The following is a 21008-nucleotide window of genomic DNA, read 5'->3' on the forward strand; positions in this document are numbered from 1 at the left end:
GTCCTTCGCTTCTGGGCCCAGCTTTCCTGTGGACTTGGTCTCCCTTCCCTAAGAGTTTGCTGCCAACCCAGCGCCCTGGCCCACACAGGGGCCACAGCAGACATACGCCCAGTTTTCACCCTTTGCCTCTGCAGCTCAACTGTCCTCTCCTGAGGATGAGGATGACCAAGATGACATCAAGGTATCTTCCTTTGTCCCGGACCTGAAGGAGTTGCTCCCCAGTGTGAAAGTTTGGTCAGATTGGATGCTCGGTTACCCAGATACCTGGAATCCTCCACCCACAGCCTTGGATCTGCCTTCACAGTGAGTCAGCTTGCTCCTTCCTTTGCTACTGCTGTCTGTAGCCCACCTGTGCTTCCATAGTTCCCTAGTCATCATTTTTTTTTCTCTTTTACCCACACCCATCTCATTGACACTTTTAGATTTTCTCTTTCTTGAATCATTCTCTTTCTCTTATGATTTGGGTTAATTTTGCCTATTCTCATCCTCCGTCTTCTTTTTTTTCTCACTCCAGGGTTTGCTTTTTCATTTTCCAACCCTTAGCTCTTGTGTTCTCATTCTATACTGTTAAATTAATACTCGTAATCTTCAGTTTCCCCTTAAATCTGGGTGTTTGAGAGTCTGTCTCTTTCACTTTTGTTTTTTTACATTTTAATATGGACCACACCTAGCAGTGAATTGTGGTCTCAGGGTTGAGACTCAGATCCTTACACATGCTAGGCATGTGTTTTACTACTTGAGTCATATCTCCAACCCTCTTTCCTTCTATGCACCCCCTCAGGCTACCTCCCACTGCTTCTTGTGCTCTCATACTCTATCTCTTGCTTTCTTTTCATGGTGTAGTATGGGAGGAGGAGGTGAATGCAGCCACCTCTCAGTATTATACTATTTATTTTATTCCCTGTCTCTTTAGCGTTCCCTGCTACGACCTGCTGTCTCTGTGCTTGAGCTTGGTATCTGTCTGACATTTGTTGTCTGACATTGTGGATTGCAATGGGCATATCTGTGTAGATTTGTATATTTGTGTAAAATAAAATTTATTGAAGTTGAGTTAAAATAACATTTTTATTTTATTTTGGGCCATGCTTGCTCAGTTTAGGACTGACTCATGGCCTCTGCACTTAAGGATCACGCCTATCAGGGCTCAGGAAAATATGGGTACCAGGAATTGAACCCAAGTCAGACACATACAAGGGCAAGTATGTGTCTTTTGTGGCCCACACACCAGTGACGCTCAGGGGTTAGTTACTCCTGGTTCTGCACTCAGGAATCACTCCTGGTTGGCTCCAGAGACCACCATATGGGATGCCAGGGATCAAACTCGGGTTGGGTTAGTTGCGTGCAAGTCAAACACCCTCCCCACTGTGTTACTGCTCTGGCCCTCACCTGCTGTATGATCTCTCTAGCTCTAAAATTAAAATTTTACCATATCATTTTTAGCCATGTTTTATTTCTGTTATATTTTTCATTGGATCACTGTGAATTAAAATGTTATTCATGATTGGGTTTCAGGTATACAATGTTTATACACCATTCCCTTCACCAGTGCTCGCTTCCTTCACCAATGTACTGTTTTTCCCTCCCAACCCCCTGCCTGCCTCTGGAAGTGTCCTTTTTTTTTTTTTTCTCTTAGGCTCTGTGGTTTATTATACTGTTACTAATGGTACCATGCATATCACTTTAACATTCTCTTCCTTGTCCTATAATTTCTACCCCAGTAGCAAGCTTCCTACTGAAGACCAGTTCTCATGTTCTTTGTTTCTATTACCTTTAGACATTTGTTATTCCCTACTGTGTTTCTTTATATCTTACATTATGAGAGAAGAGAAATTATTTTGTGTCTTCTCCCTTTAACGTTACTTAGCAATATACTCTCTAGATCAGGGGTCTCAAACTCAATTTACCTGTGGGCCGCAGGAGGCAAAGTCGGGGTGATCCTTGAGTGCAAAGTCAGTAGTAAACCTTGGTGTGACCCAAACAACGAAAACAAAACAAAACAAAAAAAGATTCCTTTAGGGTAGGGCAACAAAATGTTGTACGGAGAGCCACAAACGGCCTGTGGGTTGCGAGTTTTAGACCCCTGCTCTAGATCTATCAACTTAGCAGCAAATTGCATGATTTTATCTTTTCTTATGACTGAGTAGAATAGGAGGTTTTTGCCTCCTTTTTTTCAGAATTCTTAGAAGACCACTTTCTGCAGTACTTTGTTTTTTGTTTGTTTGTTTGTTTGTTTGGTTTTTGGTTTTTGGGCCACACCTGGCATTGCTCAGGGGTTACTCCTGGCTGTCTGCTCAGAAATAGCTCCTGGCAGTCACGGGGGACCATATGGGACACCAGGATTCGAACCAACCACCTTAGGTCCTGGATCGGCTGCTTGCAAGGCAAACACCGCTGTGCTATCTCTCTGGGCCCTGCAGTACTTTGTTAACTGGTCTGGACAGGTTAATTCTAGGACCCAGTTATGTGGGAGCCACACTGCCAATGATTAGGGACCACTAGGATATATCTGATATTTCTTGGAGGGCCATGAAATACTTGTATCAGATTTGGGGCCTGACCCTTGAACTCTTTCTCCAGCCCCCATTTTGCAAATTTTTTAAAATTTTTTGTTCCCTTCCTGCAACCCATATCCCCCACTATCACCTCCTGGGCTGCTAGAGTTTGCCTTAGATGCAGAAGGATGGTGGTTCAAATCCAGGCATCCCATATGGTCCCAGAGCCTGCCAGGAGCGATTTCTGAGTATAGAGACTCTGAGCACTGCCAGGTGTGACCTAAAAACCATTTAAAAAAAAAAAAGAAATACACATAGTGGGCCAGAGAGATAGCATAGAGGTAGGGTGTTTGCCTGGCATGCAGAAGGACGGTGGTCGAATCCCAGCATCCCATATGGTCCCCCGAGTCTGCCAGGAGTGATTTCTGAGTGTAGAGACAGGAGTAACCCCTGAGCACTGCCGGGTGTGACCCAAAAACAAAAATAAAAACAAAAATACATATGGTCCCACACAATTTAAGTCTGTATGTTTAAGGTTAGTTGTGTGTAGTTCTATGGCATGTTATATTTATACTGTCATGTAACCATAGATGACCTTTTCTTTTTCTTATGTCTGTGTCTATATATGGTTTGTATCTCACTGTAAACCTAAGTCTTGTTGTGTGCATATCTGAGTATCTTTGTTGGAGTATGTGTGTGTGGTCTTAATACGAGTCTTTTGGCATGCCCAAAGTATATATTGCCATGTGTGCTCTATCCAAATTTATGTGTGCATGTGGTGTCTCATTTACCCTTGGTTTTGTGGGTCTCTGTACAGGGTTTATGTAGCCTTATGAAGGGTCAGTTTAAATGTGTGCTTGTGTATCCAGTTCTCTGTTCATACCCATGTCTGTCTGGTTCTGTGTCAGTGCTCACTTTGATCCTGTTCTTGGGTCTATATGTGACTGTGTGTTGTGGAAATATGTTGGTCTATGCTCCTCAGTAACTGTTTGTGTTCATTGTCCCTGTTGTCTTTCACTGTCTTTGGATGTAGGTCTGCCTGTATCTTCCACCACTGATAATGTTATTTCTGTCTTACTGCCTTCCTTACCTATTTCCTTGCCTCATTTTATCTTGTCTACCTCTCTTATCTGCTTCTGCCTTTTTTGTGTCTGTGTCAGGGGTTAGCAAACAGTGAACTACAAAATAGTTACAGTTTTTGAAAAGTTAAGGAATAGTATCTCAAGACTCCTGAAGAAATTTAAATAGAAGTCAATTTCAGTGTACATTAACTCATATTGAAAAGTAGCCATGCTTATTTGTTGACATTTTTTTATGGCTGCTTTCCTAGTGTAATAGGAAAGTTAAACTGTTGCAATAGACATTGTATGGTCAGCAAAAACCTAAAATATTTACTAAGCCATTACAGAAAAAGATTGCTGATCTATATCCATGTTCCCTTATGCTCATTCTGTTCTGCATTAATGTCCAATTGTGCGTACACAGTAGTGTCTTAATGTTATACCTGTCACCTCTGGCCAACTCTGTTGACTTTCCCTTACTGTGTTTCTATTTTTTATCCCTTTCCCTTCTTCTCCCCTTTCTCTTTAATGTGATCTGTCAGGTCTAGTGCACACAAAATTCATCTCCTGTGTGTGTGTGTGTGTGTGTGTGTGTGTGTGTGTGTGTGTGTGTGTGTTGTTTGTTTGTTTGTCTCGAAACACTCTTCTATACCCAGCGTATCATCACTTTTCCCAGTGAGTTTCTCTGGAAGGGAGGAAGTGGAGGAAATGCTGGATAATAGAGTATAGAGACTTCAGCTTTTGCTACTATTTCTAGAGAATAAAAAGGTATGTTTCTCTGGGCATAGGGCCAACCCTTCTGAATCTTCTAGACTTATGAGTGACCTGGAGAGGAAAGACTGCAACAAAATTTAGGCCATTAGTGATAGATAGTTCTGCGTAGATTGTAGTCTTATTCTTCCTGCTGTCCTTCCTCAGATTAATTTACTTGTTCCTCATCCCAAGAAGTACCTTCCAAACTATTAATTCCTGTTTTTGTTTTTGGGCTACACCTGGTGACGCTCAGGGGTTACTTCTGGCTATGCGCTCAGAAATCGTCCCTGACTTGGGGGACCACATGGGATGATGCCAGGGGATCAAACCGCAGTCTGTCCTGGGCTGGTGCACGCAAGGCAGATGTCTTACGTCCTACACCACTACTCCAGCCCCAGTTAATTCCATTTTTTCCATTCTTCCCCATCTTTAGCTCTAAGTGGGAGATACTCAAGGTATTGAACAATTCTCTGCATCCTTCCTATGAACCTTTCTTCTAGATTTCCAAAATACACTAAAGACTGAGGCCATTTGATCTTAATTGCTGGACATTGGAACTACACAAAGGAACAGATTAATCTGCTGACCAAGGCCAGTCATTTTCCATTTTGTTCCCCAAAGAGTTAACTTAACATGTACAGGGGCCAGAGCTATAGTACAGTGGGTAGGGTGTTTGCATTGCACGCGGATGACCCAGGTTTGATCTGGCATCTCATATGGTCACTCGTGCCTACCAGGAGTAATGGGAGGGGGGAGGATGGGAGGAGAGGGAAGAAGAAGAGAAGAGAGGGAGGAGACTTGTATAGCTCAAGCCTTTCAGATTGAGTCAGCAACTTGCAGTTTTATAAAATAAATGACAAAGAAAGTGCTCAGCTCTCCCAATTCTCTGAAGCCACTGCTTCTGAGCATATGCAGGAGTCACAGAAAATTTTTTCTTCCTCTTGGAGAATGAGAACACAGTCTATTTGTGTATCAGAGGCTTCAGCCTTCCTTAACTCACCTTGCCTCATAACCAAAGGTACTTAAGTACCTCTGGTTCAGCCTGTTTACCCACATAAGCCAGGGATATGAGGCCTGCTAACTCTCATCTATAGGCAGCCCATGTCCCTTCATCCAGTGTCTCACTCCCTTCAACTTTGTTTGGCTGAGGAAATGGAAAGAAAGCTCACACAGGAAGTGCTGGGCCTCATTTGCTTGAAGTGCTGAGTCTGTTTTCTCTTTGGATGCTGCAGCAAATGGCCCATTGCCGGCTTATGTGAGTTGCTGCCCATCTTTGGGCAAGGGCTCAGTCTGCAGTTGGGCACGTGGTCCAAACTGTGGCTATCTCAGCTGGGCTTCACCTCCTGGGCTACAGAGACAGAGGGGGTTGGGACACTTGAATGAGATTTGCTTGTTTTTCAGACTTTTCTTCACAGGGAAAGTAACCCTCACTGAATAATGCTGAATCTACCCATTAAACTAATTCCTGTATTTGTGGGCACTATTTACTATCTAACAAAGGTAGTCTAGTCTAGAAAAATCATTTTTGTAGAGAATAGACTCCCCTTCTGTGCTGTCTCTCAGCTGGTAAGATCAGCTAGTTATCTGGAATGAAAGTTTAAACATAAAGAGGGGCCTCGTTGATGTGGAGCTGGATGGATCCACTGTGGTGTGATATCTCTACCACGGTTGGATAGAGTAGAGTATAAATCTGGCCTGATCACCACTCACATCATAACCTTCAGATCCACACACTGCGGAAAAGTAGAATATAAATTTACCTTCATTTTTGGTTGCCTGTATAACAGTAACTAAATAAATATGATTGAGAAGTTCACAAAATAGGGTGACTCTGGTTGTATCTTATATAAATCCCATGTTCTTTCATACTGTAAAGTCCTCCCCTCCCTTTTATTTTGTTCTCTGTCTCTCTGTCTCTGTCTCTTTCTCTGTCCCTGTCTCTCTGTCTCTGTCTGTCTCTGTCTCTCTGTCTCTGTCTCTGTCTCTCTCTGTCTCTGTCTCTCTCTCTCTCTCTCTCCCCTCCTTTTTTTCTCTCTCCTCTCTTTCTCCTCTCTCCTCTCTTTTTTTGGTTTTTGGGTCATACCCGGCAGCGCTCAGGGGTTACTCTTGACTCTACACTCAGAAATTGTTCCAGGCATATGGTCTAGGGGACCATATGGGATACCGGGATTCAAACCACCGTCCTTCTGCACATAAGGCAAGTGCCTTACCTCCATGCTATCTCTCCAGCCTTTTGTTTCTTTTCTTTTCCTTTTTCAATCTATCAAATCCAGGGCCTCACTCTTACTCTATCTACTGCTGAGCTATATACCCCATGGCCTGGAGCCTTTTAAAGCTATAGGGAATAACATACTCCAGATAGCTCTGTGGATGTCAGAACAATAATCCCTCTGACACTCTCTGGGTCCTTTGCTGATCTTCATTTTGGGGAGGGTTTAGAACACTCTCAGGAGACTAGGAAGGAAATGGCTAGATCGCCTATGTTTCAGTTAATTTGTTCTCTAGAAACCTCCACTGTCAACTTGTCTCCCTGCCACATTTGCTCTCTTATTTCATTCTTAAAATGTTCCTTTCACTTGTTCTATCTTTTAAATATTGTATCTTCTTTCCTAATACAGTTAAAGCAATACTTTAAAGTATCTTTCACTTTCCTAAATTCAAAAATTTATAATTAGTCTCCTTGGTTCTCTCTTTTCCCATTTCATTTTCTGGCCAAATTTATGCTCTTGGATCAACCACTTTAACATATATGGCATACTTAGTATGACAGAGCATCACTGACACTACAGGGTGGTAATGAGAGGATTTTAGACCTATTTGTGTAACTTATTAGTTGGTATCTGTGCCAGAGTTGGAAATGAATTGATTTCCCATTTGTAGCTGTTTGGAGTTATAAGAGAGTGGCTTTATATTCCAGGGGATTTTGATACAGAGACTATAGCAGGGGTGTAAAGTTGTCTTGGGGTACTGTAGAAGTTAGTGTAAAGCACTTTGCCTATATAGACTATTGTAAATAGACTAAGTACCATATTTCCAGGGACCATGTACTGATGGGTGCTTGAAAGAAGAGCACAGATCCCAGTTTTTTCTTAAGGCTCTTGTTAGAAAGGAGAGACAGCTGCTTTCCACTTTACTAAGTAAGCATGAGGAAAGTTGTGAATGTCAGGTGATGCAGAGGAACAGAGCAACAAGCTTCCAAGAGCTTGAGCAGAGTGACCCCTTGTATCCCAGGACCTTTGGCAAGGCTAGGGCAGTAGGACAACCTACCTCATTTCATACTCTCTGCTGAAGCCAAATTTTCCCTCATCTTGATCTCTAGTTCTCAGTAAGTGAAAGAGTCAGGGGACTTTGAGAACATCCAAACCTAGCCCAGCTGTGGCAGTTGGTTTATTGCTTTCAGCTGGTACTTGAACCCAGGTCCTGGTCTTGGAGGTTTTCCCAGGTTTAATCCCCAGAGCTTTCTCTGCAGCTGTATGACACTGCGTTGACCCCGAATGAGGATAGGAAAATAGAACCAGTGCCAAGCCAGAGTCTCTTTTTCATTTGGAGTCTGGCTGTCTGCCCATGACCAGGGTTACATAATGGGAAACATAGCTGGGGCTCTGGAGAGCCCGCGTTTCACCAGGCTGCCCAGACCTTCGCATTCTGATGCTATATATCTTCCTAATTGTAGCTCAGATGCATTTATCACACTGTTGGATTGGAACACTGTTTTTTTTTTTGTTTTTTGTTTTTTTTTTTAAAAAGGCTCCAGAAATTCCTGGACTTGCTGCCTTTCCATGGTTTGTCTTGTATAGTCTATAGAACATGGTGTAATTCTTATAGGGAGCTCTCTGTGGTACTGTCACAGAGATATGTTCAGGATCTGCAATAAGTTTATTTGCTCAGGGAGCCTATGTGTATTGATCCAGTAGACAAGAAAGAAAATCTGAAGTTCAGAAAACAGCTCATCTGCTCATCCTTATAGGACAACTTTGAAATAAAAACTAACCCCAAGTCTAATCAGCACCCCTTCAAGGACACTTAATACATCTTCCCTAAAAGGGCATTTTAGGAGGTCAGTAAGTAATAGTCCATCAGCACTTCCCTGAAGGAAGTGGTGGTGACTGTGGGAAGCCCCTTTGCTACCCTGGCTCCTCACCCCGTCTGCCTGGCTCCGGGTCCGGGCGTCAGCACCACAGCCTGGCACCAAGGGGTTCCTCTTCTTCCAAGTGCTGAGTGTAGGGTGCACGTGTTCTCTCCCACGATAGGACTCTCTTTCCCCTCCCCACTTCTCCCAAAGGACTCCTTGTGAGAAGAAAGGGTGTTGGCCTAAGACTTTAATCTGACCCCAATAGGGTACAGCTGACCCCATGGAGAGTACTTTCCAGCTTTGGACTGAGGTTATTTGGGTCTAGTGTGTGCTAAACTAAGAAGATGTGTTGGAGTGGTTACAACTGAAAATTCTGAGAGGCAGGAACCGTGAGAATCCGCACCAGGGAGGCCACTGAGGACTTCACTCATGCTGTGGAGATGTCGAGGTCCCCTGGGGGCAGCTTTTTCCCAAACAGAGTGCTGATGGGTTTAACATACCATATTGATGTGACAGAGGGTATCCATAGGAATATAGCTTGAGAGAATTGAAATCAAATGAGGCACTGACCTTGATAGATGTTGAGAGAGGCATAGTAGAGGTGCTCCTATACTTGAGAAATATGGGAATGAGGTTATTCTGACCTGCTTTGGCAATTGAGCTCCAGCTGCACTGCTTAGAATATGAAGTTGATATTCTTAGAATAGTGTAGAATGACTGAGCTTCAGAATTGGATTTACCCTATTGGAGAGAATTAATTTGTCGGGCACTCTTTCAAGAGCCCATGTTGACTTGTTTGTATAAACTAGAAAGGCAGAAGGGATCATTTTTAACTGAACTTTATATTCTTCAGTTGCCATTTAATACGCTCTTGTTATTCTTGGAGAATGGTTTCTTGCTGCCCATGACTTAACTCCATGAACAGTGGTCTCTGACACCTCTATCTCTTCTTTGTATCTTGGTGGAATCTGGAAGATTCCCTGTAGTTTCTTTTTATTGTTTGTTTGTTTGGTTTTTTTTTTTGGGGGGGGGTCCACACCCGGCAGCGCTCAGGGGTTATTCCTGGCTCTATGCTCAGAAATCGCTCCTGGCAGGCTCGGTGGACCATATGGGATGCCGGGATTCGAACCACCATCATTCTGCATGAAAGGCAAACGCCCTACCTCCATGCCATCTCTCCGGCCCCTGTAGTTTCTAAGTGTCCCAGAGAGCTACATAGATTTGGCCCTCCTACACATGTCCTCCCTACTCCCACCCCATTACCACCTCATTTCAGGACCTTGAGTTATCTACAATGAGGCATCAACAGATCCAGATCTTCAACCCTCTGAAAACAGATTTGGCACGATACCCAACGGGCTTACTAAGTTATTTTAAGACCTTTTTTAATTGAGTGATTCTGCTTCTTTGTTTATTTGGGGCCACACTCTCTAGTACTGAGACTTATTCCTGGCTCAGTGCTTAGGGATCACTCCTGACAGGGCTCAGGGATTAAACCCAGGTTGGCTACATGAAGGGCAAGCACCTTCAGCCCTATACTATTTCTCCTGCCCCAAACTAGAAACTATTCTTTTTTAGGTGAGGGGAGTGGTAGGCACACCAGTTAATACTCAGGGCTTACTTCTGGTTCTGTGCTCAGGGATCACTCCTGGAGATGCTCAGGAATGTATGGGGTGCTGAAGGTGGAACCAGATCATCTGTGGGCAAGGCTAGCAGCTCTATCCATTATTCTATTGCTCCAAAAATTGGGGGGGCATACTCGGTGACGCTCAGGGATTACTCCTGACTATGCACTCAGAAATTGCTCCTGGCTTGGAGGATCATATAGGATGCTGGAGAATTGAACCGTGGTCTGTCCTAGGCTAGCACCGGCAAGGCAGACACCTTACTGCTCTTTGCCATCGCTCCAACCCCCCACATTATTATTTTTACCTACACCAGTCTTCCTGGATTTTGGTTATGTCTGCTATTACCTCTTTGCTTCCTATAAGAGTCTTACGTTGGCCATTAATCCTGTGTAGAGATTTGGAGGCTAGAATCTAATGGCCAAATAAGTTTTATGAAGAGAATATTGCATCTCTTAAAAGCTTTTCTCTTATGTCAGTCAGTGCATATAGTCGATGGATTTTTCTCTTTTCAACTTCCTTATGCTTAGTTTCTCTACCAACTTGGTCATATTTCCAGATCTCCTCACCCTAAGAACCAAAAGACCCAACTTGTTTTCCATCTGTACTACTTCTCTGATCTTCCATAACTCCAAAACACAATGCAGGGCTTCTTCTCACTCAACTCTTTCCGGGTTTGTTCTGCAGCTGTGGAGTTTGAATGTTAGTGTTTAAACAAGCTGGTATTACACAGGAAATGGCCACCTCCACAGGCCCCTGCAGGCTTGTAACATGGGGTCATTGTACTTGATATTAATCACCAGTCAGCCTGTTCCCCCAGTAAAAATATGAAGGGGTGTGTGAGGGCTTGGTCCTCCAAAGATTTGCCAGAAGGATAGCCTAAGCTTGGTAGGACCCTAGCACTCCTCTCTTTCCAAATTGTACCCTTCCCTTAATCCTTTCGCAAATGGAATTTGCAGAAAAAGATCCTACCTGACCTCTTCCCTATAAAGCTGGCAGATCTGCCTTTCTAAGTTCTAGGAAGTGTGGTATAACTTGCCTCACATATCTCATACTTTAATCTTTCAGAACATGTTGTAATTGAATAACATCTCTTGTGTGAGAAAATTGTAAGATTGTAGAAACACAGAAACCTAGTCTGCCTAAGATCAGGGTTTCTCAGTCCTAGGGACCGAAAGTGCTCTTCTATTACTGTTTGCAGAACTAACCCCTTCCTGAAGGGTTAATCTGATTCCCCAAGTCAATATCCCCCAAACAACCAGCCAAGAGTGTGTGTTGGTTCATTTCTGTGAAATGTGTTTCCCCAGTCACCTGGGCTGGCCTGGGCTGCATTGTATCGGCCAGCAGCTGCAGTGCACTCAAACTGACAGCTACATTAAACCTTGGAATTCTGAGGCAATAAAAAGTAAATTAACTCTTTTTTTTTTTCTTTCCTTATAGAGTAAGTGAATGCATGTCTGTGGGGAAGTGAGTGGGTCTTGGTCCTGAATGCATACCTCTAACTAGCCACTGCTGTTTTTGTCCCAATCTAAGATCTGGTGATCAGACTCCAGCCAGGGGTCCTAGTGTGTGGTGTGTGCTGTGGTGTTGGGCTCTTGGGGTGATCCTGTAACTGCTGATTCCTGTATACTAACCACTTCATGGCTGCTGAGAGTCACCATTCTGAAAGCCAAAAATGGGCTCTCTGGGCAAAGCTTCACATTCTCTGACTGCTTTGTGTCTGCTTAGTGAAAAGCACACCCTAATTTTAGTGGGCTCAGAAATTTCCCCCAAATATGCCTTAGGATTAGAACAAACCCATTGCACTTTAGAAGGATCCTTCTGGTTTAATAGTTGTATGCGAGTTTCCCAAACATTTTCACAAGATTGGGAACTATTTAAAACGCACAGCCATCAGAATTTGACTTTGGGCTTCTTGGTCCACCTACCTTAACTCCCTAGTTAACTGCAGTGGGGTGAAGGTCGGTGAAAGTTGGTTGCTCCACCTATTACAAAGATAAAAGTGACCAAGTTTGTTCCCTTCTGCTCAGACAGGAAACTCTGGGTTCACCCAAAGAACTGACTCCTCAGCCCAAAGGTCTGATTGACTAAGCAGGAGTGATATATAACCCAAGTTTCAGGAATCACCTCATCCTTAACAATTCTTAAACTAAACCCTTAGTTTTCTAATATTCTCTCATAACTCACATTCACTGTAGAGAGTTACCATATAGCCCACAGTACTGGATTAGTTATATTCATGTCCATAGTGCCCGGTAAGAGAGGAGGAATTGTGAAGTGTGCTTGGACAGATCAATTCTATTGAGAAACCAGAAGAAAGGAGCGAACTCAGAATCGAGTTCAGTCATTTGAAACGAATCTGAGCAGAAATGACCTTTGGTTGAAGCTTTTAGTATATTTCCTCGGTTCTTCTCAGACTAGTTTGGCCCTTAGTCCATTTTATTTTTCTGAGTTGGGAATTCAGGACACTTCCTATGCCTTTTGGCATCAGTTGCTGTTGTACAAATCAGTACTGTGATAGAAACTTTTCTACTTCATTTTGTAGTGTCTTCAGGTTTTGGCACAAGGTGGGTGGTAATGGGCAAAAGGCAGATGTGGGCAGGGGTCCCTAGTGGTGGCCAGTAATCTCTGGGAGGAGTCAGTTTTGGTTTATCTGAGCCTTAGGGAACAGGAGAGCATGGTAATGAGAACCACATGGTACCACATATTTTTTCGTCTTGGATCCAAGATGGTAGGGGTGGGAGGATGAGAGAGGGAAGTGGGGCCTCCCACTGTGGCAGCCGTGGGTAATTTTCTGCCGCCTCTCCCTGCCTTGGGATGCTGCTACCCCACACCCCCAGCTATGTCCTGCAACAGCCTTGACCTGCACAGCACCAACCAAGGCCTCCAAGCCAAGAATTCAGCTGGGAGACTTTTCACCTTCTTCCTTCTCACTGTCGTCTTTCCTGTTTATTTTCCAAATTGCTGCTCTGCAGCCGAGCAGTGCCTGTTGGCCAGAGCTCACCAGCGCTGTGGGATTGAACTCAGGCAGTGGGCTCAAGTGGCCAGCAGGGCACTGGGGGAGGAAGCGGAGAGCTGGAAGAACCTCCCTGTGCATCTCCCATGGGCAGCGCTAACCTCGGAGGCGGCCCTGAGCAGCCCTATCACATCCGGTGCTTGTCTCTGCAGCCGGGACTGGAGGATAAACTATCAGAGCTGTGGGGCAGTGCATCATTCCTCTTATTATTTTCTTCTCTGCAGATGGGGTCGTGGAAAGTTCAGTTCCTTTTAACCCTCAAAGTTCTGTTTATTCTACAGCTGGTAGCCTGAATGCCGTGTTTCCCATTACATCACAAAGGGGCTAAGGCAGATCTTTGCACAGAAACGTGTTGCAACTGTTTATTTTTTTCCATATTTAAACATTTTTGACAGCCAAACCCAGCTGAGCCAAAAGATAGAGCTTTGTGAATGAATCTGATTGTCGATGTCTGTGCAGAGAGAGACTTAGAAAACTCTTGTCCCTCTGTCCCTCTGGTGATTCTTCTAAAGCATGTGCTTTTTTTCTTAGGCAAAGCCTGTGAAGTGAGTTACTTCTGCTGTACACGTGTGTTGACTATGTGCTGTTGTGTGATTAATGGAGCAGTGTTCTGCCTGGTTCCCAGGACACTCTTGAAAACAAGATGTTTCATTTCATTGCCTTTCGTAGTGCCATGATTACAGTAAATAAACTAGTGCAGGCTCCTTTCACCTGGGTCCAGTTAGTGAGTCCCCATGCTTCAGTCCACTTTGTCTCTACCTTCCACCCCCTATCACTTGCAGTGGCATGTTCCCTAAATGCCTTCTTTTCTAGTATCTCTCAAAGGTGTCTAGCCTCTAGGGAAACGAATTACTTTCTGAAGTCTGAGGCCCCTCCCAAACATTTTTGGCTCATGCGCAGTAACTTCTGGGAAGATTCCAGAATGTCACTCATTGGTATGGCTCTCTGCTTCTTTCCACTTGCCACTCTACTTCTTGAACCTAATTAGAAAGCTTTCCTTTGTAATTCTCCTATGTGTCTCATTCCTTCTGGAATATAGCTTAGTCTCCATAAGGTACTTCTTGTCCCAGACTTCCTAGTTTGGTGGTCCTCTGGAGATGAAAGCCAAGTTCTGTAAACTTGGCAAGCCCTGGATCTGACCACAGTTTGACTATTTGAGCTGTGCCTTGAGCAGGCAAAAGGAGAACTGTGAGTTTCTTTAACTCCCATCAAAGTAGGATCTGAATAACCATAATAGAATTTTGACAAACAATGCCAACAGAGAAATGAATCTTATTTTTAAAATTTTGATCCTGGCATTTGAACTGAGCAGAGCCAGAATATGCATTTTCATAGTTTCTTTTATTTAGCCAGGTTCTAGTGATAAGCAGTTAGAATGACTGATCATCCCAATTTACTTGGGAAAGGGGTTTTGGGAAATGAGGACCTTTTCTTGGCTAAAACTGGGACAGTCTCAGTTTTTTGATACTCTTATCAAACCTTTCACAGCTAAGGAAAAGGAGAGTGAGTAACATGGTCAAGACAGTACTTAAACTGATTCATCTGTTAAAATGCATGGAAACTTTACCTTTCTGGGAGGATCTTGGCTGGATAGGAATAAAGTAGATTGGTTTGTTTGTTTTGTTTTAGGGGCCACACCTGGAGGTGCTCAGGATCCTGGCTCTGCTCTTAGAAATCATTCCTGGCAGGGTCAAGGGACCATATGAATGCTGGGGATTAACCTGGGTCAGCCTCATGTAAAGCAAACACCCTAGCTGCTATGCTATCACTTCAGTAGAGGAATAAAGCTTTTGTTGGGTATGTCTGTTTTCCTGCTTATACAAGAAGCTACTTTTAAAGCATGTGTGTTATTGGGCAGTGAGGAGGAAGCACACATGACTTTGAGTGGTGTGATGGTCCGTGTGGTTATGCAGGAGGTGGAGAGATTGGTACTCTCTTGCTGTTTGTGTGGCACTTACTTGGCTGGATTGCAGCGGGAAAATTCTGGGAGCCGCCTCGGGCACTGGGTGTCTATAGAGTATTTGAGAAAGTGTCTCAGGCACACTGTCTGGAAAGGTGACAGAGCCTGCATCAGGCAACTGATTGTCTAAATTCTAAATTCTTTTTCCTTTCTGGTTAAGATTAAAAATTCCTTCTAATCAATTTCAACCTTGCTTAAAAATGGGACAAGCACACACCAAATTGCCATAAGGGAAATTCTGTATCCTAGTTTTGAGGTAAGATTTCTTGGCAGATGCTAATAGTAAGCAGTACACTTTTGTCACAAGTTTCACCCTCTACTCATATGTGCTTCAAATACTTCAAACTGGTTTGTTCCCCCTCCCTTTTTTGTTTTGCACATGTGTTGGTACTCCGGGCTTATTCCTGCCTCTATGTTCAGAGATCACTCCTGGTGGTACTTAGGGACCATATGTGGTACTGGAGGTTTTACCAGGATCGGTTGCATGCAAGGGAAGCATCTTAACCCTGGTAAGATATCTCCAAACTGTACCTAGTCACTATTTAGAGATACTCATGTGTTCTTACTTTATTCCTTACAGGGTTGCTGTAGATGTGTGGTCAGTGCTGGCTGATTTCTGTAACATACTGACTGCCGTGAATCAGTCTGAGGTGCCGCTGTACAAGGACTCTGATGATGACCTCACCCTTCTTACTCTGGAAGAGGATCGTCTTCTCTCGGGCTTTGTCCCCTTGCTGGCTGCCCCTCAGGACCCCTGCTACGTGGAGAAAACCTCAGATAAGGTCAGCTCCAGGCCAAACATCTCTCTCCATTCACCCCTCCTCTTAATTCTCCAGACTTTTTTATTCTTGGGAAGTTTTCTGTGCAAACGGAACATGATTAAGTCATTGAGAAGGGTGTTAAGGGAAAATATCGACCTTTTAGCCGTTGACATCCAGCTCTGTGTCCTGAAAAAAAAAAAAACCCTCTCGACTTCCTTTGGTGTGTGTGTGTGTGCTCGCTGGCATGTTGTATATACGATCATTTCCTCACTTGTTTAAATAGTGCAGCTTGTGTTGGCAGTGCTCTCACTCAACTCCAAATGGTTTGCATCATGCTTAAAGCACCCTCCTTCCTCCCCCCTCTCCTCTTTTCCCCCAGCCACAAAACTGCACTAGGAAAACAGCCAGGGCTTTTTCCCTTCTCTAAGGAGGAGAGTGATAAATAGGTGACTAGAGAGAAGCAGACACCATGTGTTAACTTACAAAAAAGCTTTTAGGAATATGAAGCATTCCCCACAGCCTGGTTTCTATTTTTTCTTTCTCTAAGGATGTATTTTAACCTGAACTTTTTTTCTTGCCTGTCTGTTTATAAAAAACAAAGCTCATTGCCTGTTGCCTTGGTGGGAACTATGGAACTCATAGTCCCTGTTTAGTAGTTGAATCTTTGACCAGGTGTGGAGAGTAGGTCCCTTCTGTTTCACATTCTGGTGTCATGGTTGCTCAGAGGGGGAAGCAGCACCCATAGACCCTGGGACCAGAGTCTCTTGCACTGGCCCAGGGAACCCAGGGACTGACCTCGCTGCAGAGTTATTAGCATCATATCCCCTAGGGAAGAGTCTACAAATGACTTCTCAGGAGGAAGTCATTTGACCTAAATGAAGAATTTAGAAAGAGAGAGGTTGGTCTTTGGGTATTTTTGGTTTGGGGTTTTTCTTGTTATTGTTTTCTAAAGTCATGGTACAAATAAGTTGTGGATATAAACTTTAAGTTGCAATTTAATTTTTAAATATTTTTAGTAGAAAAAAAGTACATGAGCATTGTAAACAGTTTGTAAAAATTTTAGCCATATTCCTTTTACTTAGGTAACAGCAATGTTATTTTGCTAATAATATATAATCATATTTAACTTCTAATATAACACATATAACACTTAAAATAAAAGTGGTTCCCAAGTCTGCCAGGAGCAATTTCTGAATGCAGAGCCAGGGGTAACCCCTGAGCGCCGCTGGGTGTGGCCCAAAAACAAAAAAAAATGGGGGGAGGGACTCATATATACTATTTGTATTCCTCTCTTCATATTATAAAGTACATAAATACTTTATAATATTTTGGAAGTACGAGGGATTGAATCCAGGGCCTGATACATGTGAAGCATGCACTATACTGCTGAGCTCTGTCCTCATCTTCACTTAATAGTTTTTAACATGTTCTTATATGGATTCATATTTAGTGATAACAGTATTCTTTTATATGTCAAGATTTCTTTAAGCAGTCTTTGTTTTCTTTATCGAACCAAAGGAATGTTCTCAAGTTTTAATTGACTAAAAGGGCTGTTCCCAACCATTATAAACAGTGAGTGAATTTCTTACAGCCAGATTCCTAACATATATTCCCTTCCCTTTGCGTAGATATCTGTAAGCAGATAATAGTTCTAGACATTAAAAACCCCACCCACTGTGGATGCTTTAAGTGACTAATGGATCTTTGAACTGTGAGAGCTTCTCTCTTCCAAGAGGAATACTTTTTTGTTTGTTTGCCTCTTTCTTTGTTTTCTTTTTAATCTCCTAAAAAAACTTTAAATTTAGTTACCATTAAGTCATAAAGTTATTCATGATTGGGCTTCAGACATGCATTATTTCTATACCAGTGTCCTTTCAACAATTTCCTCCACCCCCGCCCCATTTTTACTTTCAGTGAAAATTTGGAATAGCATCTTGCTCTTCTCATCTCATAAAGGGATACTAATGAGAAGTTGTAGTATGTAAAGCTGAGGACAAGCTAATAAGTTTACACTTTTGGAAGCTATTCAGTTAGAAGAATGAGAAGAAAAATAGGATAAATAACCATGTGTTGTGCCAGAAGGTCCTGCTCATCTTTTGTGGTTTTAAGGTGGTCTTAAGTCCAGAAGAGGGTGCTTTTCGTTATTGGGTCAGCTCTGCAAAACAAGGAAGGAATCCTAACTAGCTTCACACATCCTATACTCTCTCTCCTCACCAGCTCTCCCAACTTTGGTCTCAGTATGTGAATACATTCATCTATTTGATGTATCTATCTATAGACATATAAATATGCAATGTGGCATATATACTTTTAATACATATATGATATAGCTAAAGAACACAGAACTAATGATCAGTATTCTCAGCCTGTGGTGGTGATTCACAGGTTTCCTGGGACAATTGCAGCTTAGTTTGACTAAGATATGTCTCCATTTTAAGGATTGTGAAGCAGATATGTCAGGCATAGTGTCCCCAGGTCTAAATGCCTAAATTTCTTTTCCTTACCTACTATACTTTCTCTCTGGCCCCCATAAATAAAAATTTTAACAATAACCTGCTGTGCTTTCAGTGATCTGATATTACCTCTTAACTCTTTTGCCTTACTTCCTAGTGCTCTCCTCTTTATTTATTTATTTATTTATTATTTATTTTTGGTTTTTGGCTCACACCCAGCAGCACTCAGGGGCTACTCCTGGCTCTATGCTCAGAAATTGCCCCTGGCAGGCACAGGGGATCATATGGGTGCCGGGATTCGAACCACCGACCTTCTGCATACAAGGCAAATGCCTTATATCTATTCTATCTCTCTGGCCCCTAGTGCTCTCCTCTTATCTATTTTGTTTTATTCACATTGGTATCTTGGCTGTTCCACAGATAACTCAAGGACTCATACCTAAGACTCTTTGCATTTGCTCTCCTCTTAACCTAGAGCTCAAAAAAACGAAATCCATATCATATTCCCCAGATAACTATATGGAAATTAATAGGTTCTTTTTGTTTGTTTTGGTTTGGGGCCTATACTATTGGCAAAGTACTCAGGTACTGTGCAGTACAAAGGATCAAATCTAAGGCTTTTGTATGCAAAGTAGGAGTTCCAGACCTTTGAGTTCCAAACTCCCCCCCCCCCCCAATCCCTCTTTGGCAATTTCTGACCTTCCTAGACTTGTGATCTGCTCTGTCAAGAAGAAATTCCACCCTCTGATTACTTCCTTTTCAGTGGATAGTTTACTTTGGGCCTCTGAACTATGACTTTATACTCTGACTATGAGTAGTAGTGAAAAGGTTCCAAGTGGTGTGCTACACCTGCCATATGTCCTCACCCTATAATGAGGCAGAGTAAGAGTAATGAACCAAAAGATGATTCTCATCTAATTCCCACACCCATCAAAAATTTACCTTATAAAGCAATCAGGCCTTTGCTGAGATGATGGGAAGATCTTGGCCTATCCAGGGGGCTTATTGTAGTCAACAGAATCCTTATAAGGAGGAAGAAGTGTCAGAGCCAGTAAAAGAATATGATAATTGAACCAGAAATCAAATAACAGGTAGATGGGGAAAAGAAAAGCTTAGAGTATAAAGCTGGCTTTAAAGATGGAAGAAGGGAGCCAGAGCGATAGCACAGCAGCAGGGCATTTGCCTTGCACTCCACTAACCTAGGACGGACCTGGATTCAATCCCCAGTGTCCCATATGGTCCCCTGAGCCAGAAGTGATTTCTGAGCACATAGCCAGGCATAACCAAAGAGTGTCACCAGATGTAGCCCAAAACCAAAAATTAATAAATAAAAATAAAAAATGGTTGGGGGCCGGAGAGATAGCATAGAGGTAAGGCGTTTGCCTTGTATGCAGAAGGATGGTGGTTCGAATCTCAGCAAACCATATGGTCCCCAAGCCTGCCAGGAGCGATTTCTGAGCATAGAGCCAGGAGTAACCCCTGAGCACTGCTAGGTGTGACCCAAAACAAACAAACAAAAATAATGGTGGGGCTGGAGCGGTGGCGCAAGTGGTTGGGCATTTGCCTTGCACATGCTAACCTAGGATGGATCCCGGTTCGTGTCCCCCCCCCCCCCTTGCGTCTGTCCCATATGGTTCCCCAAGCCAGGAGCAATTTCTGAGCACATAGCCAGGAGAAACCCCTGAGTGTCACTCAGTGTGCCTCCCCTCCAAAAAATAAATAAAAATAAAAAATGAAGGAAGGTGCCAGAATGATAGCACAGTGAGTAGAGTGTTTGCCTTGCATGTGGCCGACATGGGTTCTATCCCTGGCATCCCAGAGGATCCCCCGACCCTGCCAGGAATGATTTCTGAGTGCAGTCAGGAGTGATCTGAGTGCCCCTGGGTGTGACCCGAAAACAACAACAACACTACCCCCCTCCCCAAAGAATGGAGGAATACTGGAAAAGGCAGGAAACAGAATTCTCCCAGAATCCTATCTACACTTTGATACTTTTATTAAAAACATTTTTGGTTTGGTGGTTTGGGTTTTTGGGGCACAACTAGCAAGTCTTAGTGGCTTTGAAATCAGGAATCATACATAGTGAGCTTGTAGGACCATATGAGATGCCAGGAATTGAGTATATTTTCCATTGTCTGATCATTTGCTTTAAGGCTCTTTTCCAATCTCTTCTGTTAAATGGAGTTGTTTTGCATCTCATCTTCCAGCTCATGATAGTCTGTTGGAGAGGTTTTCCATTGAGGTTTTCAATTTGTCTACTGAGTTTTTCAGACCTGTTATTTCAGTTTGGAATTTTCTGATTTCTATCTTTATATACTCTTGATTCTTATTTGTGCTATGTTCAACTCGATCTATGCTTTCTTTGAGTTCCATGAACACTCTCCATATTTCTTCTCTAAACTCCTTATCTGAGAGGCTAACTAGGTGGTTGGCTCTTCTCAGGTCCTCAGAACTGCCCACTTCATTCTTTATACATGAACTTGACCTGTGTTTTTCCCCCATTGTCTCACTTGTAGTGTTGTTTTTTTCTACGTGTAATTGTCAGTTCATTGACTAGAAGATGCACAAGGCTACAGAAGCAGGATAGAAGAACCTACCTGGCCTGGGAGCCTTGATGGGATTAAGTTAACAGGGGATGTCTTCAGCTGCATCATGCAGGAAATCAGGAAGCCAAAAATGGAGGCATCCAGAGACTTTTTTTTGTTTGTTTTTGTTTTTGTTTTTGGGCCACACCTGGCATTGCTCAGGGGTTTACTCCTGGCTGTCTGCTCAGAAATAGCTCCTGGCAGGCACAGGGGACCGACCATATGGGACA

General features: G+C 43.1%; 1 protein-coding gene across 1 annotated transcript in view; it reads left to right on the plus strand.

Annotated features, from left to right (window-relative positions):
• Window positions 1-21008, plus strand: part of SMG6 (SMG6 nonsense mediated mRNA decay factor) — a 303380-nt gene that overhangs the window by 156805 nt on the left and 125567 nt on the right. Inside the window, exons 12-13 of the mRNA XM_049782046.1 lie at window positions 135-303; window positions 15560-15761. Coding sequence (XP_049638003.1) covers window positions 135-303; window positions 15560-15761 — 371 coding nt within the window. The remainder of the gene's footprint in view (window positions 1-134; window positions 304-15559; window positions 15762-21008) is intronic.

This window comes from Suncus etruscus, chromosome 1 (genome assembly GCF_024139225.1).
Source record: "Suncus etruscus isolate mSunEtr1 chromosome 1, mSunEtr1.pri.cur, whole genome shotgun sequence".
NCBI lineage: Eukaryota > Metazoa > Chordata > Mammalia > Eulipotyphla > Soricidae > Suncus > Suncus etruscus.